The sequence below is a fragment of the Setaria viridis genome, chromosome 9 (assembly GCF_005286985.2).
Source record: "Setaria viridis chromosome 9, Setaria_viridis_v4.0, whole genome shotgun sequence".
In the NCBI taxonomy this organism is placed as follows: Eukaryota; Viridiplantae; Streptophyta; class Magnoliopsida; order Poales; family Poaceae; genus Setaria; species Setaria viridis.
Genome location: NC_048271.2, coordinates 51,141,655 through 51,166,694, shown reverse-complemented (window position 1 = coordinate 51,166,694; position 25,040 = coordinate 51,141,655). Strand labels below are relative to the sequence as shown.

The following is a 25,040-nucleotide window of genomic DNA, read 5'->3' as shown; positions in this document are numbered from 1 at the left end:
TCAAACCAAATCAAACCGAGGCCTGCTATTCCAAATCAAACCAAACCAAACCGAGGGTTTTGCGGGGAGAGAAACGAGCCGTGGTGAAGAAATGTAGGTTGAAGAGGGGAGGGAAAGGTATCTCACTGCTCCATGGGGGCGACGAGGGTGGAAGGCGGCCGCGCTGCGACGAGGGCAGACGGACGGTGGCGCTAGTGCGGGCGAGAGCGAGACGAGGTGGGCGCGGCCGCTTGGGGGAGTCAGGAGTGGGGGGTTCGTGATTAGCGCCGACCGTTCTTATCTAGCTGCAACACAGTGGGACCAATCTGGGTGCTTCTGCTTTGCCGACTTTTTTTGTATTTTGGCCCTTTTCGCGAAAAAATCTCACAAATAGGCTCCTGGCGAAACCAATTCCGAAAATGGACCAAGGTATAACGTCTTGGCGCCAAGGTATAACGTCCTGGCGCCAGCCGTCCTGGCGCCAAGATCCCTCCGTCGCGCCTCCACCGTGGCGTCGGGCTGCTGACGTGGCGCGGAGGCTTGGCGCCAAGATCCACGGCGCCAAGCCTCGGCGCCAAGATCTGTGGCGCCAAGGCTCGGCGCCAAGCCTTGGCGCCATAGATCTTGGCGCCGAGGCTCGGCGCCAGCCTCCCTGGCTCCAAGCCTTTTACCATAACGTCGGCCTTCCTTCAGCGCAGTTTGTTTTTACATCTCGGTCAACCACGCCGCGCTCATAGTCTGCCGCCGCCGCCGCCGCCCCCCCCCCCTCACCGTACGCGCCGTCGCCACCCGCCCCCGGCCCCGCCCGGCTCGCCCGGCCGACGCCCCGCCGCCGCCCGCCTGGCGGCCCGCGCCCACGGGCCGCCCCGCCGCCGCTCGCCCGGCGGCCCGCGCCGCCCCACCGGCGCCCCCGGCCGGCTTCCCGGCGGCCCCCCGCGCGCCGCCCCGGCCCGCCCCGCCGCGCGCCCGCCCGGCGCCAGGAGCGGCCCGCCGCGCGCCGCCCCGGCACGCGCCGCCCGGAGGCTCCCGGCCCGAGCCGCGCCTCCCCGCTCGCCGGTGCCCTCCGGCCAGGCTCCGCCCGCCGTGGCCTGAGGCCGGCCGCTCCCCGTCCTGTGCCCGCTCCCGACCGATCGAAGGTAATTGTTGTAATATAATGTAGATAGATAGGTTTAGATAAAATAGTAATATTGATAAATTAGAATTGTTAGATAAAATAGGTAGATAGATAAGTTGACAGATAGATATAATTGTTAGATATGATAACTAATAGCATAGTAAACTAGTTATTACGATATTTAGTTAAGTAGTTGTATAGGTAAGTATGTAGGTACATATTAGGTGACATAGTTAGTTAGTATATGTGACATAGTTAGTTAGTTGTATTTAGTAGACTTAGAATGTTTAATTTATTATGGACTAAATGAATTGTGCGTCGTTATATTGATATACTAGATGGAGAACGTAGTGAGCATATATTACGGAGGCACTGTGGAAAGGGATGAATATGGATGTGTTAAGTTTGTTGGCATGCAGTGTGAGGTTGTCATATTCGATGAGAAACCATCGTTTAGTGAGTTGGTTGCAAGGGCTCGGGAGGAGTTATATTGTCATGAAAATGATGAAATCACAATCGAGGGCATACTTCACCTAGGTTCCCCTCTCAACATTCAAAGGAAGTTGGTCCCAATTCGGTGTGCAGGTCAGTGGGAGAAATATGTGAGGACGGTTATGAATGGTCATTCCCCAAGTGTTGAAGTGGTTGTTCGTCCGGTGGGAGTTGATCGAAATCCTCGTCGGTTTTCCCGACCAATGGGTCAACGGGCACATTTCGATCCTCCCGTCCCAGAACCTGTTATGGACGTGGATGTTGCACCTACTATTCCCGATGCTGAATCTGCCCCTAATGAAGTAGTTGGACATGGTTGTCGGATTGTTGATGATGTGACAGACTCTCCTAATGAGTTCATTTTCACTCAGAATGATCCGAGTAAGTGTCTCACCGGTTTCTATTGATAAGAGATAATCCATTCGTTCCATCCACTTATTCTTTACTCATATTTGTACTTGATGGCGCAGGAGATATTCCAGAAAATGTGGATGTGCCTCTAGTTGATGCGCAAGTGCAATGTGGAGATGGATTGCGTGGCTCTAATAGTGTTGAAATTTTGAATGATGAAGATGCATACGAGATGGGAGTGGATCTTGATTCTGATGATGATCGTCCTGTTGGAGAGATGACAGAGAGTGATATTGAGATGTTCAGGCGTAAATTCCCTGGACGTCGTGATCCGATAGTTCACGAGTTTAGCGACCTGACTCTTTCCGATCAGGCGTTTGCGGAAGGACGTGATGATGAGCTCCTAGAAGCTCCTGAAGCTGGTCCTAGTATGGTTATTGAGGAGGGTAGGGTATTTAAGGACCTTCCCGCATTGAAGAGATGGTTGCAAGCTTTTGCGGTGATACAGAAGAGACCGTACAAAGTGTTGCATTCATATGCGGAGCGCCGTTACACAGTTGTGTGTGACAAGGAACGGTGTCCATGGAGGGTTTGTGCAAGAAAGCAAAATATCACCGGGAAGTGGAAGATCACAAAAGTTGTCGGTCCACATAATTGTGCTGACCATGAGCTTACAGTGAGACATCCGCAGCTAACATCTACCATTGCGAAGCGGTTGATGGGAATATTGAAGGAACAACCCAACATGAAAGTGAGAACAATTATAAGAACTGTTGAGGAGATTTATGGAGGATATGTGATAACTTATGGTAAAGCTTGGAGGGCTAAGCAGCGAGCGTGGAGGATGATTTATGGGGATTGGGAGTCTGGGTACGAGCAGCTGCCAGTGCTTTTTAATGCAATTAAAGCGGTGAATCCAGGCATGCATTATGAGTACATCCCAAAGCCAAATGCTTGGAAGGACGGAAGGCAGATATTCGGGCGTGCGTTCTGGTGCTTCCCTCAGTCTGTGGAAGCCTTTAGGCACTGTCGTCCTGTTTTCTCTATTGATGGTACGTTTTTGATTGGCAAATATAGAGGCACACTTCTTATAGCCATATCTTGTGACGCGAACAATATGTTGGTTCCTTTGGCATTTGCATTGGTTGAGAGGGAGAACAATGACAGTTGGGGGTGGTTCTTAAGACTAGTCCGGATACATGTGATTGGTCTTGGTAGGGAGGTTGGCGTCATATCCGATAGGCATCAGGGCATACTTCATGCTGTGCAAGAACAGATAGAGGGTTATGCACCTTTGCATCATCGTTGGTGCACTCGGCACCTTGCGGAGAACCTTTTTCGGAAGGATGGTGTGAAGGATAATTTTGATCTGTTTCAAGTTGCAGCACGTCAGCTTGAGGACTATTACTTTCAGCGCAAATTGGAGCAGGTAAGGACCGCAACAAATGCAGAAGGTAGACAATGGCTCGCTGGTTTGATGAGAGATTTAGATAAGTGGACTAGATCTCACGACGCCGGTGGTTGGAGGTACGAGTTTCAGTGCAGTAACATGGCCGAGTCATTCAATAAGTTGTTATTGGGGATACGTGGTATGCTTGTGAACGCAATCGTTGAATTCACCTTCTACAGACTTGTTGCGTGGTTCAATGAAAGACACGCAAAAGCAGAAGCGTTGCAGATTGCTGGGGAGAGATGGGCTGAAAAACCAAAGAGACATCTCATCATTGCAAATGAAAGGGCTTCCACACATGAGGTGCAATGTTTTGATCTCAGCTCAGGGACTTATCAGGTCGAGCATAGGGGCGGTACAACGTCCGACGGTGAGATCCGAGAGTCGAGGATACATGTGGTAGTTCTCCGAGATTTCAAGTGCACTTGTGGTAGGCCAAGGCAGTACCACTTCGTATGTTCTCATTTGGTGGTAGCAGCTAGGCATCGCAATTTTGATATCGAGAGCATGATACCACATGAGTTCAGCGTAGACACCCTTGTGCGGACATGGAGCCCCCGCTTCGTGCCTTTCCGGGATCCTAGAGAGTGGCTTCCGTATGATGGGCCAAAATATGTTGCGGATCCTGCATACCGTTGGAACAAACGTGGAACAAGGAAGCGGACGAGGCATAACATGACTATGGATCAGGTATCCAGAAGAACGAGGCGTGGTAGAGCAACACCATTTCTTGCTGATCCAGAACAGAACAAGTGCGGCAAGTGCGGCAGATTGGGTCATAATTCACGCACTTGCCGTTGGCAGATTAGTGAGGTGCGACTAGTAGCTCTTTTCGTTACTTGATATGTGTTTTATTCATAAAGGTTGTGTTTCTACATCTCTAACTTCATGATTTATTGTTTACTAATCTTATTTTTTTTTGCCTTTTTTGTAGGATGGCGCACTTCCACCTTCTAGACCAAGCGTACGACCAGACCCACCGAGGTCGTCTCATAGCGGCAGGGCAGGTAATAATCTACAATTCATGATTAAAGCTTTGCAAGCGTCCACGTCTTGTGTCCTAAGAAATCTCTGACTCGATTTATTTGCATGCAGGTCCTTCCGCTCCTTCGTTCTAGAGCCCATGATGGGTTTTTGGCGCTGCAGTACGACGACCGCTACACTCCTTTGCTATAGATGGCTGGCCTAGATGTCATCTCGTATTAGGTTCATCGTGGGATGCCCAAGTTCAATTCAGCGGCTATAACGGCGTTGGTTGACAGGTACTATTACCACTAATCATATTCATTTTGTTATGTCTTTACATGTTATCAAATAATAATCCGGTGAAATGTAGGTGGCGGCCCGAGACTCACAGCTTTCACCTCCCGTTCGGAGAGATGACAGTGACCCTACAGGACTGTCAGAAGATGCTGGGTCTGTCGATTCGGGACCAGCCAGTCACTGGGCCGTGCGTCTCAGAGGGTTGGAGAGCACGAGTCGCAGCCTTCCTAGGGCGAGAGGTTGAGGAGCAGGGGACTCGCACATCTGGAGTGCTAATCTCATGGCTGCGGGAACACTTCGGCCAGTGCCCCCAGGACGCGGATGCTGAGACAGTTGGGCACTACTGCAGGGCGTGGATACTACACCTCTTTGCCTGCGTTCTTTTCCCAGACGCTACAGGTGACTGCGTCTTGGATGTGGATCCACTGCCTCACTGACTGGCACCAGGCTGGTTTTTACAGCTGGGGATCAGCTGTGTTGTGCTTCCTATACCGGCAGCTGTGCGAGGCGTGCCGTCGGACTTCGGGCTCCCCGTCAGTTGGTGGGTGTGTCTACCTGTTGCAATTATGGATGTGGTCCCGTCTTCCTGTTGGTCGGCCCGAGATTATGCCGCGTCGACCGTGGTTCCCAGGTGAGCCGCCGAGACGACAGCCGACATGGGCATATATTTGGGATCAGGTTAAGGTTAGCCATACGAGGTTGGACCGCGCGTACCTTGATTACATCAACGAGATAGACGCGCTCACTGCTCATAGTGTAAGTGAATTTTTTTTAAACATGCTTTGTAATCTTTTAGTATAACAACTAACGTTTGTGATTCAAATTTTGCAGGTAAATTGGCAGCCTTACGACGGAGACGATCCACTTCCTTTTCCTCTTAGCTTCATGTGTGCGACGGACGATGATATTTATAGGATGGTGTGCCCTCTTATTTGCTTCTATGCTATCGAGTACCACCTGCCACATCGAGTAGCACATCAATTTGGGATGAGGCAGATTTGGCCACCACAGGCGACCTCGACTAGTATGGAGTTACACAAGTAAGTCTTTTCCTATTTCATATATTTCAATACTATTAACTAAATTTTGGCTAACAGTAACGTGTAACGTGACGTGCGGCGTGGATCGAAAGAAGAAAAGGAAGGTCTCTGAGTGGGCCGCGTTCCACCACACGTACATTCAGGAATAGGACCAGTTCGAGGAGAACGTGGACGAGAACAACGAGCCGCATACAAACAGTGCGTACAGGCAATACCAGAGCTGGTACCAAGGTGCGACGCGGCACAGGCTGAGGGCAGCGTGGACGGAAGATGACTATGTCGATATCCACTCATCCGACGATGAAGACACGGTGTACGATCAGAGTACTCGTGCGGGAAGGCAGGTGGAGGCAGGACCAATCCTGGATAGGATGGTAAGATAATTGCTTCACTTTTCTATGTTCTATGTTAAGTTACTTAGAGATTTAGTTAGTTAGATAAGGACTTAGTGATCATCTAACTTAATCATTTAGTCATTTAGTGACTTAGTCATTTATTGCTTTAGTGACTTAGTCATTTGTTGCAGGGGCGTACCCTACAAAGCTCGGTTAGAGATATAGAGCATATCCGTCCACGAGTTAGGGACCCCGAGATTGGAAGCTTCCTAGAGGTAAGTCTCAAATTATTTTTTCTAATACTTTATTAATACGTTACATTCTTCATTTGTGTAACTTGTTTTTACTACTGCAGCGATTGTCAAATCGGCTTCGCCTTGCCGCTGCTCGTTGTGGTTGTAGGACTGCCACGACGCGAGACGTGCACGTTCCATCCCTGCGCGAAGGAGACGTCGGTACGTCCAGCCAAGGCCCCTCAGGTTCGAAATCAATTGCATCCGAGGAAGTCGACGACGAGGACGACGACGATGAGCAGAGGGCCGAGGAGATTGGCCCGTCTCAGCTCCAGGAGGCTCCCTTGACTCAGCCTACACAGGTTGTAGGGGGCACTAGACTACGTCATCCACGTTCTCCTTACACTCCAGGCACCGACGCCCTTGGTCACAAGGGTAAGGGTAAGACTAGGAGGCAGTGACGATTCTGATTGCGAACTTTGTATCATATGGACTATTTGTATATATATGGACTTTCATTCTGAACTATTGTGGATTCTATTCTGAATGTGTCATATGCTTGTGTCATATGCTTCTATGCTTCTATGCTTGTATTTATATTCACTATTCATCTCGTAATTTTTTATGGATTGCATCAACAAGTAGGGGAAATTCTGCCGAAATTTCGCTAACAAGTACCATTTTATTTTCTACGGATATTTCAGTAGACTACGACTTCGAAATGCATTACATCGCAAAATGAACATATGTCGTCTACAAATTGCGTGTCCATACTTAAAGTGCATTATTACATGACAACATAATAAAAGTCTCACAGTAGAAAATATTGTTCATAAATAAACCATAGAACTAGAACCTAAATATGGCTACTGAGTGCAACGAGGCCACCTTCCCTTCCTTAAGGCATCGGGATTCTCCTCAACCGCTGCTTTCGCTCGACGTGCCCGCTCAAGCTTCTTCTCTCTCTCCTCCCTGTTCGCAGCAACCCGCCTCCTTTCCTCCTCTTCCTTGTGCTCCTTTTCCGCAGCCTCCTCTATGAGCCTCTTCTCGTACACCTCCTTCCTCTCTGCATCCCAGCGCATCATATACTCCAAAAACTCCTTGTCTTCAGGATTCATCTCAGTGTCGATCCACTGCTCAAAATCACACAGCGGTGGAGGGGTCTACAACAAATGCAATTGTTATAAAAAAAATTATGGACAATAATTATAAGACAACAACATTTCCTTACCAACATGTTAATGCGGCGCTGACGAAGTGTAGGTTCAAACGCAAAGTTGGAACACATCCAATACCTCTGCCTATACGTGGCATGTTCTTCGGACTTGGCTACCTTGCAAGGATCACCGCAAAAGCACATCGGCACTGGAACACCACTAGGCAGAGGCAATGGATCGAATGCATTTCCGGTCTTCTTTGCGCCATAACTACAATTTTGTTTATTTCGTTCTATGAATCAAACGCACTTAAGAATAAACCTACAATTAAGGTTTTTTCATTTGATCCACAACAATGAGTATATAACATAACATAACTACGGGCGTTAAGATTACCTTAGTTTCTTAACTTTTCCACGCCTCGGCATCCTACATTTGCATGAAACCCTAAGTTCAAAAATGCAAGAAATATATAGTGAATCGATGTGAAAAAAGGTACGACGGAGAGAGGATACCTTGCTCTTCAGGATCCACGGATCAAATGAAAGTTTCCTAAGCTACAATGTCGATTCGTAGTCTAGGGCAAAGTAGGGAGAGTAAAAACCCGAGAGAGTGGAGAATAATGAGGAGGAACTCTCGGGCAGGAAGAAGGGGTGGTATATATGGTTGAAGGCTTGGCGCCGAGGCTTGGCGCCATGCATCTTGGCGCCGAGCCTCGGGGCCACGTTAGCGGGCCGGCGCCACGGTGGAGGCGCGGCGGAGGGACCTTGGCGCCAGGACGTCTGGCGCCAAGACGTTATACCTTGGCTGAGGGTCCATTTTCCGAATTGGTTTCGCCAGGGGCCTATTTGTGAGATTTTTTCGTGAAAAGGGCCAAAATACAAAAAAGTTGGTCTGCTTTGCCGTGGAAATCAAGAAACCGGCGAGTGGTACTGGACCTGCTTACGGGCCAAGGCTCAGTTAGACATAAACTGTGACAAAAACAATCCGCAAAATGAATAAAAAAGTTACTGTCATGCGCATTCTTTTACGAAACATTTTTCAAAACAAATAGTTTCTGTGGCATCATAATTCTCAAAAATCTGCCGTAGCAAAATAACCGCTAGAGCCTCAATTGAGCTATATTTCCTTTTCTTAGTCATCTAAATAGGTAACGAATTAAGAGAAAATGACCTCAGCATTATACGGCGTATAAAACTCTAATACAACTCTGATTAATTGATGTTTTCTTCTACAGTAATGCTACAAAACAAACTACCGAAATTCTAAAAAATCGGACACTTCGACATATGTTGCAATAGTTAAGCATTAATATTGCAACTATTGTTTCTGCATGTTTCACTGTGAATATTGCATAAAACATAATGTTCATGTTGCGATGGAAATTTTCTATCCTAAAGTCAAACGACGTAGTTATTTTTATTATTTTTCATATTGCAAACAGGGATAGCTAATGTTGCACTAAGTATTTTTTAATATTTTATCGGAACATTCGACGAAAATTTTCCGACTAAGTATTTTTTAATATTTTATCGGAACATTCGACGAAAATTTTCCGACGTCCGGACGCTAGCAGCGCAGTCTCGACCGTACGTCTCCGAGATAACAAGTAACAATACAACACATATACCTGTGCTATCTGTTTTATAGACAATAGCACAAACGCTGCTCCTAACAAACAACTGAAACACTGAACAGGAACGACGAGTACCGAGCACTGCACGAAACAAAGTACTAAAGGACAATTCACCTCTATGCGATCTCATTACATATGCTATTTTTGGACAATATAGACGAGCACCTATGGAGGGTCTTCAAGACATCGTAATGATTCAAAATGGAACAAGTACAAAATTCTGGCTGTGTGCCCCAAAAAAAGGCATTTACAGTTCCTCTCTTCAAAAGTTGAATGCTACCAGAAGCTAAAGCCCTGTCAATCCTTGCATATGCTTCTTCATGGCCCGATCTCTCCTGTGATGATTCCGGCCACCTCCTCTTCCAGGGCCACCACCCCTGGGCGCTGGCCCACCTCGAGCAAAGCCTTGTGCTGGATCATGATCCTCATTGTCCTCTGATGAACGGTCATGGTTCCTTCCCCCTCGTCTTGCACCACGGCCAAAACCTTCTTGTCTGCCATTAGAGTTGGCGTCTTCCTCAGCTGGATTGCCCTGATTTGAGCCCCCTCTTCTACCACCACGGCCAAATCCTTGTTGACCATTAGGGTTCCCATTTTCCTCAGCCAGGTAGCCTTGATTCCAGCCCCCTCTTCTACCACCGCGGCCATAGCCTCGTCCACTGGGGTTCTCATTCTCCTGAGGGTTGCCTTGACCCCTGCCACCCCCCCTTCTTCCTCGTCCACGGGGATTTGAAATTCCTCCGCTGTAGTTGTTTGCAGCATCAACCTCCTCTTCCTCGACATCTATATGTTGCCTACTTGGAGCACCGAAAGGAACATTTCCACCACGGCCAAGACCATAGATTGTATCTTTTTGAGTTTGCCTCATGACAGCTGCTTCTCGAGCACTGGATACAGCAACTGAACCAGCAACCTTATAACTGTAATTCTTCCCATCCTTGACATAAAACTGCGGTTTCTTCTGTGAACTCCATCTTGGGCCATGTGATGAAGCGTCAGTGTCATTGGCACCATCAGTTTCCTCATAACTTGACTCTACCACACTGAAGCCAAGATCATCAAATGAATCATCATACTCGTCCTCATATTCATATTGGGAGTCAAGGATAACAGATCTAACAGCTTCTTTAGCATTTTTTGAGTCCAGAATTGCAGTGTCAGGCAAATCATCATTGGCTTTCCTCGTAAATCTACCTTGTGGGACAGATGATACAGATGAAGTTGATGATCCCTGGAATTCTGATGAAACTGCAGAAGATGGGCCCTGTGATGCTGATGAAATTGCAGAAGAAGGGCCCTGGGATGCTGATGAAGTTGCAGAAGATGGACCATCTTGAACAACGTAACATGCCTCAGCAACTTTATAAGGTTTCGCTGTAATTTGAGGTGCAGTCTCCACTAATATGCCCTTTCCTTTATCTTTCACAGCAGTTGGTGTGAGTTTTTTCTGTGGCATCTCTTCCAATGAAGTATCCAGAGCTAGAAGATCTTGATGAAGTGTTCCTTCTAATATCCTTTGGATAACTTCCTCAGGGTTCAGGTTGTAGGCTTCCAGGCAAGCAGCAAGGAAACCCTTCCCATAATCAGGGAAAAGGTCCCTTATCTGACTAATCTTGGACTCAATCATCGCAGTTTCCTCATCCTTTTGTTGTAATTCACCACCATGAGAAGAGACTGGCAAATCAGGTACACTATTCCAAGAGTGAGTAGATCCACACAAACGTGATATGAACTGGAATTGCTCATCATCCATGTATATCCATCCTGTTAAGAGTGGAAGAAACATAAAGTACATTTCACAAAAGGTCTCTGGCATCAATATGAATTCGAAAGTAAAAGATGTAGCATGTACACTAATTAAACAATGCTGTGGTAAATTACTCACACGACATAATGTAGAAATAATTGGTACACTTTCTTATGAAACCATAACTCAAGGATCGAGGATGATATAAACAAAATGGAAGTACCAGAACAGTTGAAATGTTCAATACAAAGCTTTAATCGGGTTTAAATCCGCCTTTACTCACTCTAGAATTGATTACTATGTAGAAACATGTTAGAACTCAGTTAGATTAGACATAAGAAACACTTAAGTAGCACCCTTTTTAAGTAAATGGTGGATGTTTGTAAAATTACATGTGTAGTTTCATGCAGGAAATCCTTTCATTAAAAGATAACTCCCTATACCAACCCTTCAGAAAAGATACATTCCAACATCATCTAAACAACACACAGAAAACAGCAGGCCATATGATAGGGGGAAATGTCAACTCAAATGAAGACGTCAGACTCATAAGCACAAAAAATCCAATGAAATGATGATTCTGACAAGAATATTTCCTTTTTAACACATGATTGCAAAATCCTGCTATTCAAAGTTTGTCGTTTATTGGGAGATGACACTTCATAAAACTGGAAGTCTAAGCTTCTAAGAAAAAACAGTGAAGCATATCACAGTTTCAGCTCCGTTAACTCACACAGTGATTGTAAGAGCAGGCTTCACAGTAGGATAAACATTTTTCATAAATATATGCAAAAAAATGTCCTTGCGTGAGGCATTAACACTTTATGATGACTTATACAAACAATCTATTAGATCACCTACTAAACATTACAATCGGTATTTGGGTGAATAATTTGATTGTGTACCTTTGTTCCGAATGTTGTCAATCTGACTCATTAACTGAAATTCACTTTCTAGTGATTGGAGGAAAGTACTTCCATGGTTCAGTTGAGAAGAGTATGCGGCTTCTCTATTTATATCTTTTAGTGTTTGAACCAAGATATCTCCCCTGATCATAGGGTCTTCAACATTAGCTGGAAACATCTTAGTAGAAGTTTGAGCATCGTGCTCCTTAAGTTGATCATTTAAATAGCAGTAGTGCAACAATCTCCAACCGAATTTGATTGTTCTCTTTGACAACATCCTTATACCAAGAGCAGTGTCACTAAGCATGCTGTCAGGTGATGCCTCTCTATTGCTCTGGGACTTGGACATAACTTTAAAACCCTGAAGCAATGATGGTAACAATGAATCGTACAACCTTGAAAGAGTATTCAGTAATTCCTCAACACCATAGCTGCAATCAAGAAGGAGATAAGCACCATTACAGAGGGACAAAATAGGGAACGATCTCGAAGGCATCAAACATCATTGGGATGAATGAGAAGCTTACTTCATTTCAAAATTAGTACAGAACAATAAAGCAGCAGGTTGATAAGCACCAACAAAGGAATCCAGAGTAACAATTGCATCATTTATAAAATCTAACACCTGTAGTAAATTAAGTTTATCATCAATTCAGGGGGTGGGAGGTGGCAATAGGAAAAATATAAAGTAGGCAAATCAGAATAAGTCCAGTGTGGATTGAAGTAACCTCCAAGAAATCTTTACAAAGTTGAACATATCCATTATCAATTGATCCGGTTGAAGTGAGCACCTGTATTCAATTGTAGTTACTAGTTCAGATAGGTTCAATACATATGAGATATCTGGAAAGAACTACTACTATCCAATAGCTGAAAAATACATGACAAATCCAGTATTGTTATTATTGGTCCTCATCAAAAGTTAAGCTCATCAATTAAACATTTGAGCATATGTGATGTTAATAAATATTCTTTAAAGGAAATCATTTACTTTTAGTTATCATCATTGTCAACTGCTGAGTTTGATAACAAATGTCCTGGAACAGCTAATAAATCGTCTCAATTGCCAGAAACAAAAACTTTTAACCAAACTAGGCATGTACCAGTAATGCTTAAGGAACAGGGAACAGAGCATTTCAGGGAAGGTTAATAGAGATACACGGCAAACAACAATGAGGGAGAAGAGTCAAGAGTATGAGATTATGTACATTATGCTAAGTTGACCAGATATTGCACAAGATAGTAGAACACAAACATCAAAAGAGACCAGGAAATGGAAGACACATTGCACTTTAAGGCAGTAGTCACAAATTAAGGAATCAGCACTAAATAATCATTGATAGCATGAACAAAGGACTGAAAATCTTGGATCTAAAAGAAGAGTGCATGAAATACAAGAAGCCATACCGCACCTACATGCAGTTTCTCCAGACTAAAAGCATACAAGCAGTAATTATTAAATAATGCTATGGAATATTGCTATCAAATAAAAAAGATTTTATCAATTCCATGAGTGAGTACAAGGTATAGAAACAAATTGCAAAGATGACCTGTAAGGATGCCATGCACCTATCATGCATCGTGTGGAAAATGCCAAGGAACTCAGGAATGACAATATTAATGCCATCCAGGGCATTTGGCTGCACATTAATAGCATTTGTAACCTGGAGAAGCAGAAAGAGAGTGCTCTTTGTCAACACAAGTGTCCATGATTAAGAAAATTTAGCTAAAAGAACAAAATAGATTTCAAATTAAAAATTTGTAAACAAAAGTGCTTAAGACAACCAAAAAAAAAAAAGCTACTTCAGGGACTAACCAGTGAACTTGTTAACTTGTTGTTGTCATGCTCATATATAGCACATATATCCAACAATTTTGGCAGATCAAGCAATTTTTTCTCCAGCAGCAGGGCTACAAAGGAACATTGTGGAATTGTGAATATGGTATGCTTTGACCGATGGTGCACCTCAATAAACCCCACACAATAAATAAATGAGTAGTACTAATCCCACCTGTATGCTCCTTCAAACTAAGGGACTCGCCACGACCTGCTCCAGGATCCTTGTTTGAGGATCTAAAACACGAAAAGGAAGCATATCATAAGTCATAACAAACAAATGCGACTTAGTGAAAAGGTTATACAGAAAATGAGAAATGACGAAAATCTCACATGCGGTAGAGGACCATAAACACACGACGGCAAAGCTCAAGCTCCCCAACAACCAAACCTGCTACTGCCCCCTTTGGGGCCCGGTGTGGCAAATCATACCAACGGTGCCTGAATTGTAGGTAACTATCCAGGAAGTCATGCAAAGATGTATTCTGTGCCACTGGAAAGAATAGAAGTTAGCATTAATATGTCCATACCGTAATAGTAAATTAATCATATTAACAGATATATTGATTCAATTATTGTTTATTGGGATAACTTGTTTTCAAGAATCATGGACAAGTGAAAGACAGATCCTTATGTGGCTAAATCCAAACAACAGTATTGGCAACCGATAAGTCTATAGAAACCATCTTTACCCTGTTTCTCTAACTGCCTATTCAGGAATGTGGCAAGAGTACAAGACAATACATGTGAATAGTACCTGGAGTGCTAACTGCAAGTATCAGGTGCACAAGAGTATATCAGTAAACATATGCACATTTGACTAAATCTGATTGTGTTTAAGTCAGCCAAAGATGGGTGAGAGAATCCCCCCCCCCATTTGGGCCACATAGAGCAGACACGAGGTATGAGTTTGAGTATGTACAGTTCACTAATATACTCTTGTGCACCTGATATTTACTCGCTAATAGTAGACTTCAGATAGCACGACTCTTGTGTCAATCACGATTATTTATATGCAAACCACCGCAGAGACATCTTAGGTGTAACAGAAACTTAACTCAAATCAGATGTTTTTTAAAAAATCAAATCAGGTCACGCTTTCAAGTTTTGAACAGAGTGAGTGAGATTTTCACTGCAATCTGAGCATAACTGAAAATGCATCCAGCAAATAACTAATACTTCTTCCATTCCAAAGTGTAGGTCGTTTTGGCTTTTCTAGATACATGATTTTTTTTCTACGCACCTAGATATAGATTATGTCTAGATACATAGCAAAATCTATCTATCTTGAAAAGCCAAAACGACCTACAATTTGGAACGGAGGGAGTAGTAGATATGTTTTCGGGGACTGTCACTCGAATTAACCACAACAACCCAGTATAGTTTAAATTGCACTGTAAACATAGTTTGATAAGAGCCTTGACCTGCAACTTTACATATAGGCAGGAAAATATCCAAGAAAGAAGCATGTAGTATTTCAAAACAAGATCAAACAGAAGCACAGATGTTTAAGCCACTATGCACACTGAAAGAGAACTGCAAAACAAAAACACTGCGAATCCCAAGCATCCAACCGTGATAGCAGAATCAGACGTTTCTAAACATGTAAATGCCCACTATAATTTTATGCTTAAATGACAGCATTGGTTTGTTATGAAAGGATAAACATCACAAGGCTCCCTAAATTCAGTCGATCAACAACACTGAAGCAAGCAATAGCAGGTTCGATCAGTGACCAATATCCAGGCCAGTGTTTTCGCTTACCCTGGCGCCAGAACTCTCGAGGTTTGGCCCGGAGGAGCGCGGCGAGCGCGTCGTTAAGGAGGTCGACGACGGCCTGCGACTCGTGTGCGTCGAGGCCACCGAGCCCCGCCGCGACCGCCTCGTCATGCGGCAGGTACGCGACGAATCCATCAGCCTCCCCGCCACCAACGCTGCCGCTAGTGTTCCTGCCGGTGCCGGAGCCGGATGCGGAGGACGAGGCGGTCGACGATCGGAGCGCAGTGGTGAGCGATGGCTGGGACGGGGGCGAAGGTTTTGGGGCCGCGGGGGAGGCGGATTTGGGAACGTAGCGCTGCGGCGGCGGCGGCTGCCTCGGTCCAGGGTTGTGGTGCTGGCGACGGTGCTGGGAGGGTTTGGATTGGTGAGAGGGCGGCGCGGACGACATGGCTGGATCGAGGAAGGTGGAGACGCCTCTGGTTTGGTTACTCGGGGACGAGAGGAAGTCAATAGGTTTCTTCCTCGATTTTAGGGGGGGTTTCGCGTAATTCTGGGAACTCTGAAGGTCCGTAGGGATAATATTCTTACACCTTTTATTAGGGTACAGATACTTAGACTGATAAAAATACTCTTTGCTTAGTTTTGAGTAGACTTTAAGAACTGATGACTAATGAAAGGTAGGCTCAAAATTTCCAGTTCAAAGAAAAGGTGAGGACTCAGAATTAATAAAAGGCACATTGTGTGTGTGTGTTTATCACTTTATCTTTTACCCAAAATTTGAAGGACTTGATAGTCGCCAATTACAGTATTTCCTAACATTTTCCGAAACAAAAGTGCATCTGGACAAACCACCTGAATAAATTGAAGTATGGGGGAAAAAAAGGTAGAGGGGAAGCCCACTGAAACTATATCAGAGCCAGGTTTCGATCCTGGGACCTGTGGGTTATGGGCCCACCACGCTTCCGCTGCGCCACTCTGATTGCTGTGCTCTAACGGATTAACAAAATTTATTATTCTGTAAGTAATCCCAATCTGACCACTCTTGAAAATGTCTCGTTCAGCGTCACCGCTCACCCAGTCTGCAGCGCAGGCCATACTATCTCCGGGGCAGTCGACAAAAGACGCACAAATAGTGCTTAAAACTCTATCACGTGGTTGTACGTTGAAATTGTATTGAACGAAACAGATCAAACTTCAGCCAAAAAATATAAATATACAAACTTTGTGCATGCCCGTGCACTCACGGTCCCTGGGAACAAATAGCTCTATGAGAAGGGGGAACAAAGGGTAAAGTCCATACTACTGCTAATCTATATCTATATTTCAAACATCATAGTAGAAGGGATGGTTCAGTTCATCTATACACCAATATTCAGGTTCAAAGATTCAATTGTGAAACATCTGGAGCTGAAATTCTCTATTGCTAATCCATCATACTGCAAATTTAAATGCAGTGGTCGTCTGAGCTGTGATGGAAGAGTACTGCCATGGAGAAAGAAGATAACAGTCTAACAGACACCTAGCTCTTCAGCTGATCCGGTATCCATGTTGGATCATATGTGAGTTAATGAGCTTTATGGTTCCCATTCTTTGTTCTCCAGGGTTGATTCCACATCCTTTTCCTCCTGTTGCTTTTCTTTCTTGCGCTGCATCAATTATTCGAAAACTGGAGTGAGGCATGGCCCTTTGATCATTACACCCAAAGTGCAGTAGACAAAAGGCTGAGGTAGTGAAGTACATAAGCAGCATCAACATGAGAAGCAACTTGATCTACACAAAACATCAATTAGAGTTCTTTCCTGCAGGTACAGAGATAAAAGTGGTGGGAGTAGGTATAATTTTATCAATTCTGCGCTTATTCAAGTGTCAGCACTGCTGTGGACAGGCTTAGAGTTCTGCTATTACTTAGTCAAGTGGCAGCACTGCTGTGGACTGGCTTAGAGTTCGGTAAACATCATTATTTTCAATTAAGTGTAAATAACTTCTCAAAATGTGCTAGTTTAACTCAATCCTTAGGTTCAGCAGTTTCTTTCATGGAAACATCTCACTTCTGTCACAGCATCTCCTTTTGCTCTTAAATATGGATGCTAAATTGATTGAACAGTAAAGACAGGTTACTTCTGTGAGATCATCATTTGGTCTCAGACATGGGTGCTAGATTACTTGAACAGTAGAAGATGCAAACTGAAAAAACTTAATCATATTAATCCATGTTACTTCTGTCAACATCTCCTTTTGGTCCTAGACAATCTGTCACAACCAGAACCATTCAGCTAGCCATTTGTTCAACATTTAAAGAAAAGGATCAAGATAGGGAAATCAATAAGGACTGACAGGTCTAACACTCTTAGCAACGTGGCAGGTCACTTCCTCTTATCTTCACGTCCTTCATTCTTCTACCATATCTATATGCACTATATGTCCCAGTTCTTAGTGAAATTTCAAGAGTTTGCTGAGCACACTAAATTAAAAATAAAAAATAAAAAAACACAATTGGCTCAATGGAAAAATGATGTTAGGCCCAACAGCTCCAATAGTGTGAACACTGGACCAGCACTGTGCTCTTCCATATGATCCATAGATAGGCAAAGAATGTACCTTTGGAAGAAGCCCTTCTGCAGACATCAGTTCATACAACTTACGCATGATTGTTTCTTCTTCTACCTGTAGCAAGTGTTAACAAGATCAGTATATACAAAATATTATCCCCACAGTAAAATATATCATACTATAAGAAGCTAACCTGAAGTTTATGCAGCTCATGGGACATTGCTCGGTATGTGCCCATTAGTGCTTGATTTTGCTTGTCCAAATGCCTGCAGATGGCTTTTATGTTATATAATATAATGAACTGAAACTATGATTCATTTAGTGCTAAAGGATAGTCAAGAGACTGTACTTGGACACTTCAGCTGAATGCTTTGGGTCCATTATCACCAAACAACTTGATGTGTTTCCTGCAAATTAGTAATAAACTATTAGACAATCCAGTTCTCAATCAAAGTAGACAACTGTCCTCCATATCAGAGGCGGGTACATAGTGAAATTGATGCTTTTGTTAGTTAATCTCTAGTGAAAACTACTGTTTTGTAAAGGAAAGTTTCAGGGGGGGGGGGGGGGGGGGGGGGGCATGACCACTGTTGGCCATAATGAAGCTCCACCCCTTCTCCATATTGTTGTATAACTATCTAATATACAAATGCCATTGCAAGCGTGTATCACATTGTGTCTTGTGAGTTACCACTCCTTCCTAACGATTTAGAGTAGGCAAGAATATGACTATCTTCCCGCCTATGGATTACTTATGCTATTTTCACGAAATAATATTCATGATGGCAGATTTGACAACATGAACACGGAGACTATAACAACCAACACATGTAATGTCAGTTTGGTTATCTAAAGAATGTTTTGCATAGATACATGTAATCTAATCTGCGGCATAATGTGAATCAGCAAGGTTTATATTTTGCTACCAAAACTTGTATCTAAGATATGCTGAGCATGACATAGGGCTTGAATGAACAAATTTATGGACTTTACTAACGCCTGCACATGCAAGATTTGGGGCGACGGCATGCACAGTCCACATTCCATGAACCCGGACTGCCCCGGCCGCTGGCAATGGCGCCGCCCTCCACCCCGCCACTGGCTGAGGAAGCCGCTCGCCCCCGCCGTCGGCCCTTCCTGCCGGTTGTAGTCTGCCGCCTCGCGTCGCTTCGCCACCCTCGATCCGCCACCGCTGGCCATGGGGCCCTCCCTCGACAACCCCGAACCCGAAACCTAACCCTAACCCAGCCACCACCAATGCCTTCGAGAGAGGGAGGGGGACCCGGAGGAGGACCCACCTCGTTGCCGGCCGTCTATCACTACCCACCACAGCTGGACGAGCACGAATCGGCGGAGGAGAGGAAGAGAGAGCGGTTGAGGGTTTGGGCCTTTGGGGTGCTCGGTTTCGCACAGCAGGAAGGAAAGAGAAGAGTCGGTCATACTTGGTGGATGCTCGTCGCCAGCGAAGGCCTGGCGAAGGACGGCGGCGCTCACCCAGCCGTCGCCGCAAGAAAGGAAACGAGGAGTCGGTGGAGATTTCGGCAGTGCCGGCGACGGCGAAGAAGAGGACGGTAAGAACGATTCGGTCTTGTGCCAGGGACACCGTTCAACTATACGGAGTGCTACATTCATCTGATTGGGGTTTCGGGACGCCGTGAGGTCGTGACATGCGTTTGGCACTTTGGTTGAATTCCTAAAATATCTTGATTTAACACAAGATGCTCATGCGTTGCCATGGAGTAGTTATATTTTTAAAACTTGTGGTATTTTTTTATTCTAGCTTCATATTTTTGTTACACTCAATGAATCTCTACACTTTAGCTAAAAAATCAAGGAAATTTTGATTAACTTGTTTCTTGTATTCAAATACTTATTACTCCCTCCGTCCCAAATTATAGGTCGTTTTGACTTTATTAGATTCATAAACTTTGTTATGCACTTAGATATACCCTATGTCTAGATGCATAATAATATCTATGTATCTATAAAAGCCAAAACGACCTATAATTTGGAACGGAGGGAGTACATTTCTATAGTTTTTATTTAACCAACAAGTTGCTAGTTACAAAAATAGGTGCAGCCATATTATACCATACACCATACAAGGTAACCTATTTTATAAGGATTATGTTTCTCATATGGTTTGGTCTAGAAAATACTCTTGTTGGCTAAGAGTAGCGTATGGTCAGCATGCAACAACGCTGCTGAGCGTCCGACATTACTATCACCATGCGTAACTTTTCTACTCCATCATTTATTCACTCTCCATACATGTTTTATTCGTTTCAAGCTACTAAATGATCCCTACTGTTCTGTAATTAAATAGGCAGTTGCAATGTTATGTATGGATGCAGATTTTACCATGCACTGTTCTGTAATATAAACTTGTTAACCATGTGCATATACATGCACTTGTACACTGTCGAGAGCATTTTGCCACGATGGTAGGCTACGTGAGTTGTGACTATAACTTAGATCACAATTGTTAATTTTGAGAACACAGAGGGCAACAAAAGTAGATTTTAGATCAATCAACAATGGGAGATATCTGAGCACTATAAAAAAAATTGATAGCGTGTACTGGCATGATGCTGTGTTTCTATAGCTTCCTAGAAAACATTTTCCGAATTTAGTCATTGCTTCACAGGGAATATCATGGAAATGCTATGTCAGAGCATGCTAGCTGATCTCCAGTCGGAGCCCAATCTTGTTGACCGCAAACTCACTATACCATATACACATGTAAAAATGTAAGTAAAAATGTAGAAATTTTGGTGAGAATTGTTAATTATTATGGATTATACCATAACCTTTTGCTCCATCTCTTCAAAATTAATACTGATGGCCTAAGTTACAGTCATGTAGCCTGTCACCATGGCAAAATACGCTCAATGACGGTACATATACACGTTTGACAAAATAATGTATCCATTTGTATGTTTTACGACTTGTATCAAAGTGGTGCAATTTACTAATTTTTGTTTTTTTTCTTAGGAAGTATGATGCGGTTATCATTCATGATAAATATTCCTTGTGCCATGTAAGAGAACATTAAATTCTTGTATATGAAAAAAGAATATATAAATTCCTGTAGGCCTACATGTATTTAAGTCCTTCTCGTCAAGCTATTAGAAATTCAGAATTCAGATGTCCACACAAAAACATCGATCGCTGCACTGAACTTTTTATAAATCCTTTTGCAGTTCTGGTTAATCAACAGCGTTTGAATTACACGTTCCGACATTCGAACTCGTGTCAGGTTACGAATTAAGCCTCATTCTTTTTGTATGTGCTGAACTGCCAATACAAAGTTCAGCTCTAAAAAATCGTTCGTTACAACTGCCCGTCCTTCAGCGATGAATATTTCAGATGAATTCAAGGAAGAAACAAAAACGAACGGTAAAGAATCAATGCGCGCGGCCAGCGGACATCGGGCGCCCGTCGTCTTCGGAGCCGATCATTGTTGCGGCGGCGAGATCTTGAGATCGAGGCCGACGTTGACCCCGTTGTACGCGATCGGCGCGAACATCCACATATCGTCCGAGCTCAACAGCTGCACATAACGAAGAAGATTTCGAATACTCTTTAGCATACGGAAGTTTCAGCGCACAACAACAGGAATTCGGACCAGGATTTTTCGAGGACCAACCTTGATCTGGAGCTGCAAGAACTTGACGTATTGAACTGCTTCTTCGAGCATCGTGCTGATGTCTACCTGAAAAACGACGCCAATGCATTCATCAGCACGACGGATCCGTTTTGCTAGAGATTGCTCTTGATTTTCATGTGATAAATTTTTCCCCCCGCGTTAGGTGATTGGAATTTCAGTAACTTGCCTTGGTTCCATTGGGAATGAGATTCTGCAGTATCTTTAGCCGCTCATTGATCCGCTCTCTCCTTTTCTGCATCACCAGAGGCACAAAAACTTCAGAATTCAGGTTCAGAATTCAGTAGCAGGCAAGTGCTAGCTGAAACTGTATGCGAGGCCATCTGGTCGTTGAGGCAGCTTCTTGTTATTACCCTGGCATAGAGGCTTTGCGGATCGGTGGCCGCCCCACGTCCGGCCCTCGCCTTCCCACCTCCCGACGACGACTTCCTGGACGCCGAGCTCACGTTGCTGCACGCCGTCATCTCCAGCGAGTCGTCGTCGGACAGGTAGTTGCCCGAGCACTGCACGTTGCCGTCGCCGTTGCTCTCCTCCTGGTTGCCTCGGCTGCACGCGCCCTTCTTCTGCGCCTTCTTGGACTGCGCGTTCTTGCCCTTCTTCTGCACCTGCATCAGTGATCAGACGACGGACATCGTCAGGCATCCAGTTCTGATCACTGATGATACACTGATGATACCCATTAATTTGATCACGAGTTCCTGACACTACTTACCGGCATTGCCGTGGAGCGCGGTTTCTTATTTGGGACGGTGCACGTGGCGCTCTCGTCCTTGTGATCCTGCAGCAGCTTCCTCTTGCACGCCGCCGGCACATCGCCGCCGTCCTGGTCCTCGAAGTCGAGGTTCAGATCAAGCATGAAGCTCGGGTCCGCCACCTGCTCGTCCGGCACGAAGAAGTCGCCGGTCATCGTGACCGTGCCGCTGCCGTAGTAACCAGCATGGCCGTCGTAGCAGCCTGCACCCGTGCTGGGCTGGTGCATGTAGTACGGCGCCGCCGAGCCGTAGTACTGGTCGGCTTCTTGGCAACCAGGCCAGTACATGGCCGTCGTCGGCGCCGGCTGCTTGTGCTCGTTGCCGAAGTACTGGACCCCGAGCAGCTGGGCCATCGCCTCGGAGTCCTCCACGGCGACTGACGGGTCGAAGGAGTGCCAGCTCGCCTCGGAGGACTCCATCGTTTTCTCTCCTCGGTAGACGGTAGTTGATGGCCAAGCTAGCTACTGGCAGATGGTGATGCGCGTGTCCGAATTTATAGTAGCAAATAGCACTGGCACAGCTTATAGTTTTCAGTTCAGTTTAGGGAATGTTCCCGCGTACAAGTCTGACCATTGGCTCCAACATCAGACTGGCGGATTGTTTAATCCGAATCATTCCGGGGAAGGCATTTCCAGTTGGAGATGCTAGCGAACAGCTCGATGAGACCGCTGAAAATCGCGTAACCACGGAATAGAAAAAATGAGACGCAAAATTCAGATAAAAAAACAGGATTTTTTTTTTGGCCATGGGGCAATTGGAAACTGGTGCAATGAGTGAGCCTGATAGCCCAGATGATTACATGAATGATTGAAATAGCAGGTATGATTAGGTGAGCTCTGGAGAAATGCGCAGTGGTAGTCTTAAAAGAGTGATTTGGATTGGATGATGAACTTGGGCGAAAAAATGGGAGACTTGGATGGTAGGACTGTAGTTGGGAATAAAGAAGGAGATGGTCGCGAAGGAGTTGGCGAGATCGTGGGGAGGAGTTCTTTGCCATTATAATTTCACAGGGAGGAGAGATAATTTGCTGCTTCATATCATTGATTCTGATCTTTACCTCCCGCATAGGGACTTCACAACTAACGCATATTTTTATGTGTTTTAACTAGTTTTTTGGGCCAATTTGGAGTCTCTTGGCATCGTTGTCCGTGATTATTAGGTAAACATCTGATAGTTTATTTCCATTCGTGCGTGTGTTTGTTCTCTGTTCCCCTTGTTCAAACCATATCACGAACGCGCATTGTCTGTTCTCTTTCCGGCAAGTGCCCATAGCTAGCTTTGTGTCACGCATTCACTGTCTTGAGGAACGGACGGACATGCATTACGCACTGTAAGTTGTCCTCTCACTGCACTCGTCTGAACTTGAGACTTGAACAAGTGCCTACTTCATCTGAACTGCTACAAAAGAAGAAGAAGAAGAAGAGAAGAAGTCGAGACAGTGCTCTCCTCCTTAAAATTAAAATTCAGCTGTCAAGTTCAAAACTGATTACATTTGCGTTTATTTATTCCCGCAGTACTTGTACTCCCATACCTTTGCTCGTTCAGCAAACCCGTACTGCGGCGCCATTTTTCAGTAGTTTAAGTCGGGGATATTTTTTGCCACAATTTTTTCAGTACGTCTCGCCAATTAGCAAGGGACACATACCTCTGCAATCCCTTGTTGATTAAGTAGTCTGTTGAGGGAGGATAGGCAAGTCGGCACGGGTTTCTCTCAAATTACAGACACGTTATAACCACGTTCAACAACCAGACGCAAAGAAAAAAATACAGAGAAAAATTCGAAGCCACATATCTGGTCCACTTCCAGCATAAGCATTATCCATCTCTCCTTTGTCGCCTTGTGCGTTGCTGAACAATGCAGAGAGACAGTAGTTCCGTGCGCGCAGCTGAATCTTCATTCTCTGTAGGCTGTAGCTTGTTACTTGTAAGGGTAGGGCATGCAGGGAAGCGTAGGGCGTTGGTATAAGGGCCCTTTTTTCGTTAGGAATGCAGGATAACCGTGGTCCACAGAAACTAAAAAAAGGAACCGAAAGGATATGTGTAACATGAACGCCAGTTGGTGAAAATATCTCGTATGTTCATCAGTTCTAGTTCTAGGCGCCGACACTTTTGGTTTCCCGGGTGCGAGGGTACGCCAACAGAAGCCACAGCTGCTTCCAGTGACCGATCCGGTTTTCAGACGACAGATTAGCTAGCTGCTACCAGCAGAGAATGCCATCTGTGTGTACTTGTGTCGTGGTTAGTGTACGAGTTCAGATATATATAATCCTGTTATTAGTCCTACTGCTGACATGCCGTGTGAATGCATAACACGTGCCCCAGAGGAGAAGAAGGCGTCTCACATTGCTGGTGGTAGCTTGCATTGGCTTTGGTGTCGAGAGCTACATCTTTGATTCTGCACATTAGTCATCAGGAGCTACATGGCTTTGGGAATGTCAGGTCTTACTTCCAAGTCTGCGTATCTTGCGCGGTGCCAGGGAACATACAACACATTTGATAGCAACGCAATTTGGCAATTTTTTGTGTGGTTGTTGGTACCAAGCAAAGCAAGATCCTAACAGCTGACAAAATGGCGGCGAGGAATTGGCAATGCAACCTTACATGCTCTCTTTGTGATCAAGAACTTGAAACGGCAATACACCTCCACTTTCAATGCTGTTTTGCAAAGGAAGTCTGGATGCTGGTGAGTAATTGTATCGAAGGAATGATTAAGGTGCCGAATATTGAGGATGTGTGTTGAAGAATGGTGGTGGAAATCGCTGGCAACTTTCAGAACGAAGCAACGAAAGTCTATTGCTGCATTGCTCATTTTT

The 25,040-nt window shown here is 44.8% G+C and overlaps 3 protein-coding genes, 1 non-coding gene and 1 pseudogene across 6 annotated transcripts; 1 reads left to right on the top strand and 4 right to left on the bottom strand.

The window, feature by feature from the left end:
* The first annotated feature begins 3,940 nt into the window (after positions 1-3,940).
* LOC140221401 (serine/threonine-protein phosphatase 7 long form homolog) lies at positions 3,941-6,235 on the top strand (annotated as a pseudogene).
* Positions 6,236-9,132: 2,897 nt separating this feature from the next.
* Positions 9,133-15,778, bottom strand: LOC117838294 (uncharacterized). The gene is made up of 9 exons (XM_034718261.2): positions 15,304-15,778; positions 13,873-14,032; positions 13,715-13,776; positions 13,519-13,613; positions 13,253-13,366; positions 12,431-12,493; positions 12,230-12,327; positions 11,703-12,133; positions 9,133-10,814 (listed from the first exon to the last, which is right to left on the bottom strand). Exons 1-9 carry the CDS (start codon positions 15,704-15,706, stop codon positions 9,337-9,339), a joined length of 2,904 nt encoding a protein of 967 aa, XP_034574152.1. The 5' UTR covers positions 15,707-15,778; the 3' UTR covers positions 9,133-9,336.
* Positions 15,779-16,166: 388 nt separating this feature from the next.
* On the bottom strand, positions 16,167-16,238 carry TRNAM-CAU (transfer RNA methionine (anticodon CAU)). Its single transcript has one exon. It is a non-coding gene; the product is annotated as a tRNA-Met (tRNA).
* A 213-nt stretch (positions 16,239-16,451) lies between these two features.
* LOC117841089 (uncharacterized) lies at positions 16,452-19,468 on the bottom strand. 3 transcript variants are annotated; one of them, XM_034721662.2, is made up of 6 exons: positions 19,251-19,468; positions 18,158-18,215; positions 18,002-18,074; positions 17,857-17,922; positions 16,997-17,057; positions 16,452-16,904 (listed from the first exon to the last, which is right to left on the bottom strand). In XM_034721662.2, exons 1-5 carry the CDS (start codon positions 19,438-19,440, stop codon positions 17,007-17,009), a joined length of 438 nt encoding a protein of 145 aa, XP_034577553.1. In that variant the 5' UTR covers positions 19,441-19,468; the 3' UTR covers positions 16,452-16,904; positions 16,997-17,006. The 3 variants fall into 3 exon arrangements, with proteins under 3 accessions (XP_034577553.1, XP_034577551.1, XP_034577552.1); XM_034721660.2 differs by having other exon boundaries at positions 16,997-17,028; XM_034721661.2 differs by lacking the exon at positions 16,997-17,057 and having other exon boundaries at positions 19,251-19,465.
* A 1,506-nt stretch (positions 19,469-20,974) lies between these two features.
* On the bottom strand, positions 20,975-22,680 carry LOC117839781 (uncharacterized). Its single transcript, XM_072290847.1, has 5 exons — positions 22,188-22,680; positions 21,829-22,080; positions 21,641-21,710; positions 21,458-21,519; positions 20,975-21,361 (listed from the first exon to the last, which is right to left on the bottom strand). The coding sequence occupies exons 1-5, from the start codon at positions 22,644-22,646 to the stop codon at positions 21,266-21,268; spliced, it is 939 nt and encodes a 312-aa protein (XP_072146948.1). The 5' UTR covers positions 22,647-22,680; the 3' UTR covers positions 20,975-21,265.
* Positions 22,681-25,040: the final 2,360 nt, after the last annotated feature.